The 13,437-nt window shown below is 36.3% G+C and overlaps 1 protein-coding gene across 1 annotated transcript in view; it reads right to left on the bottom strand.

Annotated features, from left to right (window-relative positions):
- LOC150084068 (uncharacterized) overlaps positions 1–13,437 on the bottom strand; it is a 54,856-nt gene that overhangs the window by 25,123 nt on the left and 16,296 nt on the right. The window contains exon 3 of the mRNA XM_090376105.1: positions 1,846–1,917. Coding sequence (XP_090232231.1) covers positions 1,846–1,917 — 72 coding nt within the window. The remainder of the gene's footprint in view (positions 1–1,845; positions 1,918–13,437) is intronic.

Consider the following 13,437-nt stretch of genomic DNA (forward strand, 5'->3'; position numbering starts at 1 on the left):
TAGTTTCACAGTTTCCATAAGGTGTTGTAATTCAAAATTTCACATCTTTGTTTTTCTATATCATAATGGCATTATAACATTCTAGCAACTTCAGCAACTACATGTATTTCTTTTGAAATTGATTGATAGGATTTCCCCATGTAGTCCATTAAATCAAGATTATATAGTATTCTCAAACAGCTAGCTACAATTTTTTTTTTATTTATGTGTATAAATACATGCTTACTTCAAATGTGGCAACTGACCAGCTACAGCAGCTCACTATGGAAAATTACAAGAACACTATTGTAGTGCAAGATGAAATTGTGATTCATACTATTAGAGATCGTTTTACCATTGTTATATTTTGATAAGTATTCATTTTAAAGTAATTAAGTTATAAATAACAAACTTTCCCAAATAAATTTGGATAGAGCTCATTTCATCAGTTTGCTTAAAAATCATCTGTTGAATGTTTGTATATTGGAAAAATGAATAAATCGAGCATCCAAACTAGATGTAAAAAACAAGGAAAAATATATCAGTCACAGATTATACCCAATTTGGGAAAAGGCATCAAAGACCAACCACCTGGAAATCTTTGATGACATACTCAGTCCTTTTCAGCTGAAATATGATGCATTTAAGACAGTAATAGTTCTCTTCCTACCATCTAAGTTCTGAACCGTTTCTTACCTCCTTTGCCCCAGCAAAGTCTTGGAGGACTTGTCACGTTTTGCCATTGAAAGCTAAAAGAAAATAGGGGAGGGGAGGACACAAAATGAAATAGTATTTAGTAAATCAGAAGAACAGAATTAAAAAGGACAAGATACCTCAGGATTGCATCATCAATAGGGGAGAGAAAATGGCAGACGAGAGAGAAGAAAAGTGAGGTAACAAAACTGATAACCCACATTTTATAATGGATTAAAGGCTGAGATGGAAACACAGAAAAGCATAAAAAGAAGTAACAGTCCTTTCTGCACAAAGCTTTAATGAGATTTCTTTTTAGATTATGTTGAAATACAGTAATCAGAATGCTTCAGAGAACCAAAAACTGCTGACTATCCAGAAGGTTTAAAAGTAACCATAATGCTGCTTTTAAACCATTCCAAAAGTTAGCAATGTTTGACTCTCATTAGCATTTCAATCTGAACTTTAAGCATTGTAAAACAGATTGCAGAAAGAAAATACTTTACTGCAAAGGATTTACTAAAAATTTCAAGGTCTAAAGCATTAGCACTTGAAATAAAGATTTTAATATCATGTTCACTTTTTGAGATCTTTGTTTGTGGTGAAACAACCAAAGAACACTAAAACTAATTTACATCCCGCCTACAGTCCTTCATTTGTTTAATACTACATTGCTACTGTCCATCCTTGGCAGTGATGCCTATCTGGTCATTAAATTTAATTTCTAAGTGTTAATGTTTTATATCTCAAAAATTTAATAAATCCATTGTTACTGCATGCAGGAATTTCTTTCATTAAATACACCTGTAATGACCAATAATGATGCCCTTCAATCATCATTTGTAAAACTATGAATTTCAGAGGTTAGCAACACAAATGCAAATATACACAATGCAAGATTAGGTCTGCGCACCTCTAGAAAAAAATGCATGGCCCAATGATAACTACCACACTATACTGGTTATCAGAAGCAGTTATAATTAAGCAGTAAGCTGCTATAGCCAAATTAGAGTTGTATGAATATAAAAAGAAATTTGTGGTGGAGAAAAAACTGATTATCAGTAATAACAAAACTGTAACTGTTTCAAGGTTAAATTACATTTACAGTAATTCCTATAATGTCTAAATACACACACTGAATATACATAAAATAAAAACTAAATTCTTGAATACCTCCTTAACAGGCAATGTTTGCAGTTCACAATTTTTCAACAAACTGTCACCATGAGTTTTGATAGGAGGCAACTAAAATAAAAGGAAAAAGAAAATAATAAATTGGGTCAATAATGTATTATTCTGAAGGTCCAAATTAAATTACAACAAAAAGACAAAAACAGCAAAACAAACAAACAAAAAAAAATGTATATAGGATGATTTCTGAAGTACATTTCCTGTTAGAATTGGACCCCAGTGGACAAATCAGAGTCAAATATGTTTAACATGAGTCAAAGGAATAAGGTGAGAGGTGTGGAAATAAAGACTAGTTATTTATTATGATGTTTTATTCAAATTTTTACTTCAGTACGAAGTGTTATAGCAAGTATGTAGGGTAATCACCATCAGCACAACATGTAAAGCCTAGTAGCCTCCAAGATAACTCCCTGAAGGCTTCCCATTTAGAATTCACCATTGGTAACATCATCAGTTGATCCCATTGTACAGAATTTAAATACTGTCTGAGAACACTGCAGTCACCTTTACGAAAACAAAAAACCTTCCCTTTACCCTTGATGGTAGTTACATCTTTAAGTAAGTCCCACATCAGTACACTGTGATCACTGTCACCTAGTGGCTCCTTTATCTTCAAATTCTTAATGCATAAATAATCACTGCTGATAATCAAATCAAGAGTATTACTCCCTCTGGTTGCCCCTCGAACATGTTGCTGTAGAAAACAATCCTCTAATAAATCCACAAAAGTCTTGCTAGCGTGAGAGTGACCAATTCACAAGTTCCAGTCAATATCTGGAAAGTTAAAATCCCCCATTACAAGACATTCTGATTTATTGGCCCACTATTTCTTTGCACAATTGTTTGTTGTAATCATCAGAGTCGTATTGTAGAATTATATTGTAGAATGCTTATAGAGTACAGGACTAAACAAGAAATGGCTGGGTTACATAACGAAAGCCTCCCATACGTACGTATGTACGTACGTGCATACACACACACGCACAGAGAGCCAAAATGATGACAATTATTTCGGCTCTCTATACCTCAAAATTTTAGTTTTGTGACCTTCTACATAAGGAAGTGCTGATACACTTACTATTTTCTCTTCAGGTTACTGTGCAGTTTAATAATACATTAAAATGTAAGATTTTAAAAGAAAGAGCAGAAATATTTGAATTTAAAAGTACGCAGTAGTTCTTAATGCAGATTTTACTGTAATACACCGCTACACAAGGTATGAAAGATGACTGTAAAAGAAGGGGGGGGGGGGGTTGACTTATATGAAAAATTTGGAGGAAGGGGGATCTGGGAGTTACAATACAGGCAGATATGAAGTTTTCTGAACAGTGTAAACAGCCATGGTGTCCTATCGATGATTTATCAGATGTTATCCTGTAAAGATAGGGAGGTCAAATCCCACTGTATAAGGCAATTGTAAGACCACATTTGGAATACTTGTTCATGTATGGATACCTCATCTGAAAAAAATATTGAACTCCTTGAAAAGGTTCAAAGACGGGAAACTCAAATGGTGAGATCGGCAGGAAGATGAGAAAAGACTCCTGTTATGTGGATTACGCAGCTTGGCAACCAGGCACCTCATAGGTGGCCTGACTGAGGTTTATAATGCTGTGAGCATTAGCATTAGTAGAGGCATATGATGCAAGAAAGCAAGCTTATTCAGCATCATCCAAAAAAAAAAAAAAAAAAAAACCACTACTCCCATTTCACCCCTCCGTCCGTTCGTTCGAAATACCTGTCCAGCTGAGCCTTAAATTTGTTTAGGCTATCAACTTCAACAACAAGCGATGGGAGTCTATTCCACAAACCGACTGCCCGCTGGCTAAAGGAAAATTTCCACACATCTATCCGACATCCGTCCTTCCTCAATTTGAATTTATGCCCTCTCAGGTGATTATTCTGAGCAAGAGGAAGAATCCCATCGGCATTGAGCATGCTCAAGCCATTCAAAGCCTTATACACCTCTATCAGATCACCTCGCCGATGCCTAGTCTCCAGGCTCTGTAATTTGCAAAACTTAAGCCTTTCTTCGTAAGAGCAACCCTTTGTTCCATTCACTAATCTTGTTGCCCTTCTCTGTACTCGTTCCAGCAGCTCTACATCCTTCTTGAAATGAGGCCTCCAGACCTGTATACAGTACTCAAGGTGTGGCCTGACCAATGCCTTATACAAGGGAATAATCACATCCCTGTCCCTGCTAGAAAAATTCCTGTATATCATTGACAAGACACCATGAGCTACTCTTGCAGCTCGTCTGCACTGCTCAGAGAACTTCATATCTGCCTGCACAATTACCCCCAGGTCCTTTTCATTCTCTACCACTGTTAGTGTAGTACCACAGAGTTGATACGTTGATCTGGGGTTACTGTTTCCCATATGTAGTACTTTACATTTGTCAATGTTAAACTTCATTTGCCACCTCTCAGCCCATCTGCTCAACCTTTCCAGATCCTGTTGCAGCAGCATAGTATCAGTAGTGTCCTTAACAACCCTGCCAACCTTGGTATCGTCTGCAAACTTGGACATTAAGCCTGATACACCATCATCAATATCATTTATAAATACAGAAAACAACAATGGACCCAACACTGAACCCTGAGGAACTCCACTAATAACATTAGTCCACGCTGAGCAGTGTCCATTGATTACCACTCTCTGTCTTCTGCCACTCAACCATCCCTTTATCCATAGCAGCAATTTGCTTCCAATGCCACACTTCTCCAATTTGTGCAGCAGTCTTCCATGCGCAACAGTATCAAAAGCCTTTCTAAGATCCAAATATATAATATCCAAGTTATTCCCTGCATCCAGTTCTTTTGTGACTACATCATAGTATCCAATCAAATTGGTCAGACAAGACCTGCCCTTAACAAAACCATGCTGTGTCAGAGCTATAACTGAATTCTTGTCCAGATGATCCTGCAGTGCTTCTTTAACCAGTGCCTCCATTAATTTTCCTGGAACCGAAATTAAACTAACAGGTCTATAATTACTTGTGTCAGCCTTTGATCCTCCTTTGTGAATTGGGGTTACATTTGCACATCTCCAGTCCATGGGTACCTCCCCTGAGTCCAAAGAAGCTCTCATAATTATGGCTAGGGGTTTGCTTACTTCCTTTGCTGCCTCCTTTAATATAACTGGATAGATCCCATCCACCCCGGGTGCCTTTTTTATGTTTATCCTCAACAATTTCTCCTCCACTTTCCTCTCAGTTATTAGAAAATAATCTAGCTCACTGCCAATGTTTACTTCACCTACGACATTCCCCTTCCTGAATAACTCCTCATGTGTGAATGTAGATGCAAAATACTCGTTTAGATTGTTAGCCACCTGAGCTGGATCCTCAACTGTTGAACCATCAACATCCAGTGGACCAATCTGATTCATCCCTTTCCTTCTTGAGTTTAAATAGGTAAAGAACTCTTTTCTGTTTTTCTTTGCGTCCTTTGCCAAGGATTTCTCATAATCTGCCTTTGCCTGCCTAATCTCCTTTGTCACTTGGTTACAGACCAACTTATATCTATCATAGGCTTCCATGTCACCCATTAATTTGTATGTATCCCATGCATTTTTTTTCTCTGCCATATGTCTCATTAGTTCATCTGACAACCATTTAGGCCTGAACCTTGAACAATATTTCTTGGTTGGTATGTAAAGCTTGGTAGCTTCCAAGATTAGTTCCTTGAATGCTTGCCATTTTGAATTTGCTGTTGGTAACATCATCAGTTGGTCCCACTGTATAGAATTTAAATACTGTCTCAGACCATCATAGTCGCCTTTACGAAAGCAAAAACCCTTCCCTTTACCTCTGATGGTAGTTACCTCCTTGAGTAAATCCCACTTCAGCACACTGTGATCACTGCCACCCAGTGGTTCCTTTATCTGCAGATTCCCAATGCATGAAGAATCACTACTGATAATCAAATCAAGAGTATTACTCCCTCTAGTTGCCTCCCGAACATGCTGGTCTAGAAAACAATCATCCAATAAATCCACAAAAGCCTTGCTAGTGTGTGAGTGACCAACCCACAAATTCCAGTCAATATCTGGGAAATTAAAATCCCCCATTATAAGACTCTGTGATTTACTGGCCCATTCTATTTCCCTGTACAGTATCTTATTATACTCATCAGAGTCATTAGGCCTATAGCACACTCCTACTCTCAATTTTGATTTACCTATGCTTATGTCACACCAAACTGACTCGACACTGCCCTGTCCATCAATGTCAACTGGCTTCACTTCCTTGGATTTTATGTGTTTTTTAACTAATAGCATAACCCCTCCTCCCCTCCTGTCCTGTCTATCCTTTCTATACACATTGTACTCCCCAAATTCCAGTTCTGCATTCCTTATATCTGTGTGACACCACGTCTCTGATATCCCAACGATATCTGCCTTTGATGTTTTGAGCAATACCTCAAATTCATCAAATTTATTTACTAAACTCCTAGCATTGGTGTACACGCAAGTATACATGCACCTGTTTCTATTCTTAGCTACCCTAACACAACCCATGTGTTTACTTGTACCGCAATGACTTCCAGCAGTCTCTGAAATATCTTGCATCTTGTTTTTCAGGCTTCTGCTCATTCCAATAGAAGCAGTGCAAGAATCTCTTTCACCTCTGCCAGTGGCTACTGTTAATCCATTAGTCTTTGTCTCTCCCCAAGCTAGCAGTTTTCCGACCCACCTAACACTGCCTCGACAGATCAGCAAATATTCTTGCACCCTTTCTATTTAAGTGTATCCCATCCCTGTAGAAGCAATCTCTCCTGTTAACAGGTACATTCCAGGCTGAAAAAAATTCTACCCCTTGAGCCTTGCACAATCTTTCCAGGGCCGAATTGATCGACAAGGCTCTCATCATATACTCCCTCCTATCGTGTCTGGGCAGAATTGCAGACACTTTCAAATTCAACCCTACCTCACGGCTTTTTTTCAACAGTGACCTGTACTTGTTAAGTAATTCCGCTGGTCTCCTACTCTTAGGGATCAGTAAAATGAATGAAGGTGGAATTCTCACTGTTATAAAGAATTCAATAACTAGCAGTCATTAATTCAAATTACAGGGTTTGAGGTTTAGATTAGATTGTAGGAAGTTTTCTTTTAGCCAGAGAATAGTAATAGTTCATTGCTGGAACAAGTTGCCCTTGCAGGTAGCTGGGGCTGACAGTGTAAATAAATTCAAAAGTCAACTGGATAGTTACCTGTGTAGGAGGGAAGCATATAATTTGTATTTTCTTATCTACTTGGGTGTTTTTTTTGTGTGTGGTGCAAAAGCCTGTAGCTTTCTTGCACTATATGGCAAGTACTATTACTAATTTTTGTTAAGCAAAAAAAAAAAAAAAAAAAATTGATTTACATGCCACAACATATGATAACTTCTTTATACTTTGAACAATACTAATGGACAAAATATGATACTCACTACCTGTTTGGGCAGGATGGGAACATATGCCAACTGGCCTTACCTCTGACTTAGAAAGAAACGATCTTTCCTTTTGAACCATCTTAGCCACACAGTGAAGACAGTAAGAAAGTGTTCCCCCTCCTGTCCCTGCATTGTGAACAGTGGAAAATCTAATTTTAAATGCATGCAATTTTATGTAGTATTAGATAATAACAAACATGTCAAAATTTGCCATGTTTCAATAGGTGTATAATACAGTCTACTCTCTAGGCAGACTGAAATAATGTGACTGAAATAACTGCTTTTTTTTTTTAATTTTTCAAAGTCCATCTATGCATCAAATGTAATGATTTACAATGAAAGAAAAACTTTATTGAAAATTGATGAATGGCATTGTATAGTCCATATTGCAAATACAGCTATGGGAGCATTCGCCTGAAAGAAAAAAATTGAAAGTTTTAAAAGGTGTGCCAGAATTTGGTTTCGCACTCTTTACTATATTTTGCACTTTTCTGGATAATTATATACTTGCTCACTCTCCCCCTCTTTCTCAGGAATGGTATGGCTTTTGATGATGAGTGATTAACAAATTTGGGTATCAGCAAACTTTTTTCCTCTTTTTTTTGTTGCAAAAGAAATTAAAAAAGAAAAAATGTTCATATCAAAGAGAACATGTGAAAAACAGATACAAGATCATAATGAAAGAGATCTCATATTTTCATGAGGCCTCATGTTCTAAACTCACAACTTACATACTATGATTTTTTAGTGTTTCTCACCAACCACTGAAGTAAAAACGAAAGACGGAAAACCAAATTCTTAAAATTTTTAATATTTACAATAAATTTATTTACAAACAAAACAAAATACCATATTACTGATGATAGTAATTTTAAAATAAGACAACTGTGATATACAGTAAATATACAAATACCAAATTTAAAATACAATAAAATATACTAGGTTAAAAGTGCTAAAATACTAACTGAAGCTTTCAAAGGCTTCTGCCTTCTTTCTCAACAGTGTACTTCTATTCTGCGGCATGCACCGCAGAATAGAAGTACACTGTTGAGAAAGAAGAACAGAAAAGAATTTGTACAATTCATAAGAGGACAATGTATAGAAGAAAACGAGGTTATGATATCCTCTGATGTCACATCGTTGTTTACCTGCATCCCAATTGACCATGGAATACATTGTGCGTACATGGCCTTAGAAAGAGACACCACCTTGAACAATAGGACGCAACTAAACCTAGAGGACATATGTAAAGGCATAGAGTTATGCCTTTCGAGCACTACTATGGTATTTAATAACACCATGTACAAGCAGGTTAACGGTGCAGCCATGGGCTCCCCCATCAGTGCCATCATAGCTAATTTAGCGATGGAGGAGCTCGAGTCTAGACTATTTAATATTACAGTTCTCCCTATGCGTCCATGGAAAAGATATGTTGATGATACGTTTTCAGAAAAACGTATTGTGTTTCAGAAAAACGTATCATCAACATAACGTATTTATGTTGATGATACGTTTTCAGTTTTATTCGGAAAGGGAATGAGGATGATACGTTGAATTTTCTTAATAGCTTCTCCCCGTTCATACAATTCACCTCTGAGGTAGAGGAAGGGGGGATTTTGCCGTTCCTGGATGTGCTGATTTGTAGGGAAGGCCAGCATTTGAAACAAAAGTATTTAGAAAATCTATGTGCAAAGGCCAATACTCACACTACAACTCAGCTCAGACTAATCATCACAGGAACAGTGTAGTAAGAGCATTAGTGGATAGGGCGAAATCCCATTGTAGTACCTCAGAGGATAGAAAAATGGAGTATGAACGTGTTACGGCAGATCTTTTGAAGTGTGGCTACCCCCGGAGGATCATAGAGAAATACATCAGTGGAGGGCAGAGTAGAAGTGAGTCCTTCACGCCAATAGCCACCGCATACATTCCCTACTATCCGGGTTTATCCGAGCGTTTAGCTCGTATATTAAGGAATTACCAGACACGTTGTGTGCAGCTCCCAGGCAGGAAGCTGCACACAATTGTGTCACAGGTGAAGGACCCTGTCTTAAATGAAAATATGAGTGGGGTCATATATAGTATTAAATGCCCCGAGTGTGGGGAGTGTTATGTGGGAGAAACAAAACGGCGTCTCAAAGATCGTCTGGGGGAGCACACAAATGCGATAAGAAATGCAGACTATGGTAAATCCGCCGTAGCTGAACATTTCTGGGAGAAGCAACATCAAATCTCCCCAGACGAAGCTGTCATCACCGATCGGGCGCATAGATTTTGGGATCGCAAGTGGCTCGAGAGCTTACGAATTAGTTCTATTGAGAATAATATAAATAGAGATAGGGGCACACGCATTCATCCCCTCTTTGAGGCGGTAATCCTTGGAGGGGATGAACGTTTTTGCCTGAAATGCTCCCGAGCCACTTCCAGTTCCGACGGGAACAGTATACGTTTACGTGAGACGCACCGTGAACCTGCTGGTATTTAATCATGCACCGCAGAATAGAAGTACACTGTTGAGAAAGAAGGCAGAAGCCTTTGAAAGCTTCAGTTAGTATTTTAGCACTTTTAACCTAGTATATTTTATTGTATTTTAAATTCAGTATTTGTATATTTACTGTATATCACAGTTGTCTTATTTTAAAATTACTATCATCAGTAAATATGGTATTTTGTTTTGTTTGTAAATAAATTTATTGTAAATATTAAAAATTTTAAGAATTTGGTTTTCCGTCTTTCGTTTTTACTTCAATGGTTGGTGAGAAACACTAAAAAATCATAGTATGAATATACCCAACCCCAGAGGCCTATTTGAAGAACTCACAACTCACTCCTGTAAAGGATTAAACTGAGTGGCAGGAAGTGGCAGAATTATTAACTGAATTCAACTAGTGCAATCTGAACCCACATGTTTTCATATTAATGTGTGTGGAAGGGGGGGAGTTAAACATTAAAAACAAAAATTAATACAGTGGACACTGTTTACTGTGATCACTTTGAATCTCAGCTAAAGTGATAAAAATAACTGGAGAAATAAGACAATGCCACTGTTCAGGGTTGCTTATTGATATAGAGTGAAAATGTCTACATAAAAAAGGTGGAAGTGGACAGCAAAGAAAACATTAAAAATCAAGCAATATAAAATATATTAATTTGACTGCCCACTATTTCTTCAAGAAAGTCATCAATAAAAATGAAACTGTCACAATGTTTCTGGAAATCTATACAAACCTTAAAAACAAATGAAGAAAATATTAAAATCAGGAATTAGAAATGTGTTAATGCTCTAATGTAAAACAGTCACAGTGACAGGCGTACTGATATGATTCTTTCGCAAAGCAACTACACCAATGATCCTAAGAATTGCATGAAGGAAAATCAGTAACTAGCCCCATGTTTTAGAGTTCAAGAACGAATCGGGATGTTACGTAATCACTTCCACTGAATGTGCATAAACCATAATAAGACAAAAAAGCAATAATATAAACTGAAGCACCGATTACAATAAACAGCATTTTTTCTGTGTTAGCATGTGTCTGATTGGGACTTCATAAAAGAGAAAACATTAAACAAATGATCACATTTATCCATGCTCGCAATAAGCAGCATGAACTGTATATTAATTTACAAAAACTGTGATCCCCTTACGCTCGTATACATGGGCTGTACCAAAATCAGTAAAGTGTGACGCACACACTGGCTTCCTATAAACAAGTGTGGCAACATACAACATACCCAACTAAAACAACAAGGAAAGGAAGGGGCCAATTCTATTCCACCTCTACAGTGAACTGAATAATGGAGGACAGGTTATTCACAAAATAGAGGAGGCTCCCTATGTGTTCCCATGAACAACTGACATCAACAGATCATTTCTAAATGGGGAATGGGGAGATTATATATAATATGATTTAAGTCTGCATAACCAATTGCAAATATAGTTGTGGAAGACTTAAAATCATACATCAGAGGCTTTGCTAACAGACAACAGTTATCACTGGCCCACCTATTTTGCAGAAAACAGTGGAAGAGAGCCAGAGCCATCACAAAGTGATGTAGCAGAATGACATATGACAGAATTTCTAGCCCGTCCATTTTACAAGGTATGAATTGGAAATTATTCTTGTTAACAGTCGGTGGGGCTGAGGCTTTCAATCACATCTATGTTCATGGGAAGAGGACAGTAGGTGACTGTTAAGAGTACAGAAATATGATTAACTCTAACCAAATCTTTTGCTGTTTGAGACAAGACAACCAACAGCAAAAATTTGACAGCATGCATTTTTTTTCACAGAAAATGCAAGATTTTATGAATAAGCACATAGCCTTTCCTTATTTTTCATTACAAAAAACTGTGAAAAAAATTTGTAATTGAAGTAATGAATAAGTGGAATGAGGGGATTTTTCATGTGTTAGCCAGGTCTTTGCCATAGCAATAAAGATAACATATAAAGATGCCATAGCAATAAAGATAACAACTAAAGCAACATTTGTATTTTATTTCTACAGCTCCTGATGCTCTCAGGAAAAAAAAAAAATATATATATATATATATATATATATTACCGTTTAGACATACCCCCTTAATTGTTAGCTTGCCTAGTACTTATTTGGTTTGCTTTGTACTTACTTGGCTTACTTAGTTCTCCTTTTAATGTTATTATCCATCATTATGGACTCTTTTTGGTCTTAGTGATACAGGCAGATGACAACAGAAACTGATAGCTCAGCCTAACTAGGGTTGGATATTTTGTAGGGGTTTAGCCCTCGAAAAAGTCCCTTGCAAAATACCTTTTCCCACGTAAGGCTTATTATATTATATTATATTAATTAACCTTTATATTAATGTTTTTTCATTTTTACCGGGAGTACGGTCGGCCGGGGTCTGCCTCGATTTTCAAACTATGGAGGGTTCTTGCACTATAACTTATCTAATTATGGTATATATATATATATATATATATATATATATACACATATATACATACACACACATGCTAAATTCATTTGTCCTGACCTCTAAATCTTTAAAATGTATTGCTTTCTTTTTGCCAAAGTAATTTTATGAATTTGACATTGCCTGTGTTTTTGCCAAAGCAATCAGAATCACAGATTCTTCAATTTGCATAATATCTGGTGGGATATAACGATAGACATTTAAATGCCACAAACAACGGGTCTTAAATAAGCATGCATGGTCAAAAGCAGATTTATGTAGAGAATGGTGAATAAGCAACCATCTTGCATAGTACACCATGCAAGATGGTTTCTTTCTACACAATATTTAAAAAATACAATTCAAAACCTTTTTTCTTTTTTTTTTAAATCTGCAGTTTTTTTTCTTTTTTTATCTTCTTTTGCTTTTGTTCTGTTTTTTTTTTTTTAAATCTTCTTCATAACACTTGAGAAATTTGTAAAAAAGAGAAAACTTTTATCTAAATGGTTTCAAATATTAATTGTTCTTACTGATTTGGTTGCCCAATATTGGAATAAAATTACTTAAAAAATCAAATCAGAATTTTTTTAAAATCACAAAAAATTCAAAAAAAAAACAGTAAAAATTTGTCATTATTTATTTTTTGATGTAATTCAGTGCAATCACAATACAACCAGACTTGGTTATATTGTTCTTTCAGATAATTTGCAAAGTGTAATTGTGTTCCCCCATGAGGGATATAAAAATGCAATTTATGGCAAAACAGAAATTTCATAAAAATGCAATTTATGATAAAACAAAGAAATTTCATGTAACACCACCAGAAGAAGCAAACACTATATATCACAGAGCATAATCAGCTACTGCAATGGTTTCCAAAGTGTGAACCACTGAGCTCTTCTGCAGTATATTTTCTCAATTAGACAATTTTTTATAAACAATAGTAGCTATCAGGGACTAATTACTGTAGGCATTCAGTTTCTCCTCTGTTTTGTCTCAATTAGACATGCAATAAAAATACATCAATGAAATGTTAATTGCACATGGGACTCTTACAAAACTAAAAATTTTCCTCTGAGAAGGAGGAAATTTGTCATTTGTCATTTTTTTGCAAACAACAGCATGTAACAATCTTTTCATGGATGGAATCACATTTAGAATGGCAAAACTGATAAAGGCATAATGCAAAGTAGGCACTAATTGA

Source organism: Mastigoproctus giganteus, chromosome 6 (genome assembly GCF_048544385.1).
Source record: "Mastigoproctus giganteus isolate SK-2022 chromosome 6, ASM4854438v1, whole genome shotgun sequence".
NCBI classification, from domain to species: domain Eukaryota; kingdom Metazoa; phylum Arthropoda; class Arachnida; order Uropygi; family Thelyphonidae; genus Mastigoproctus; species Mastigoproctus giganteus.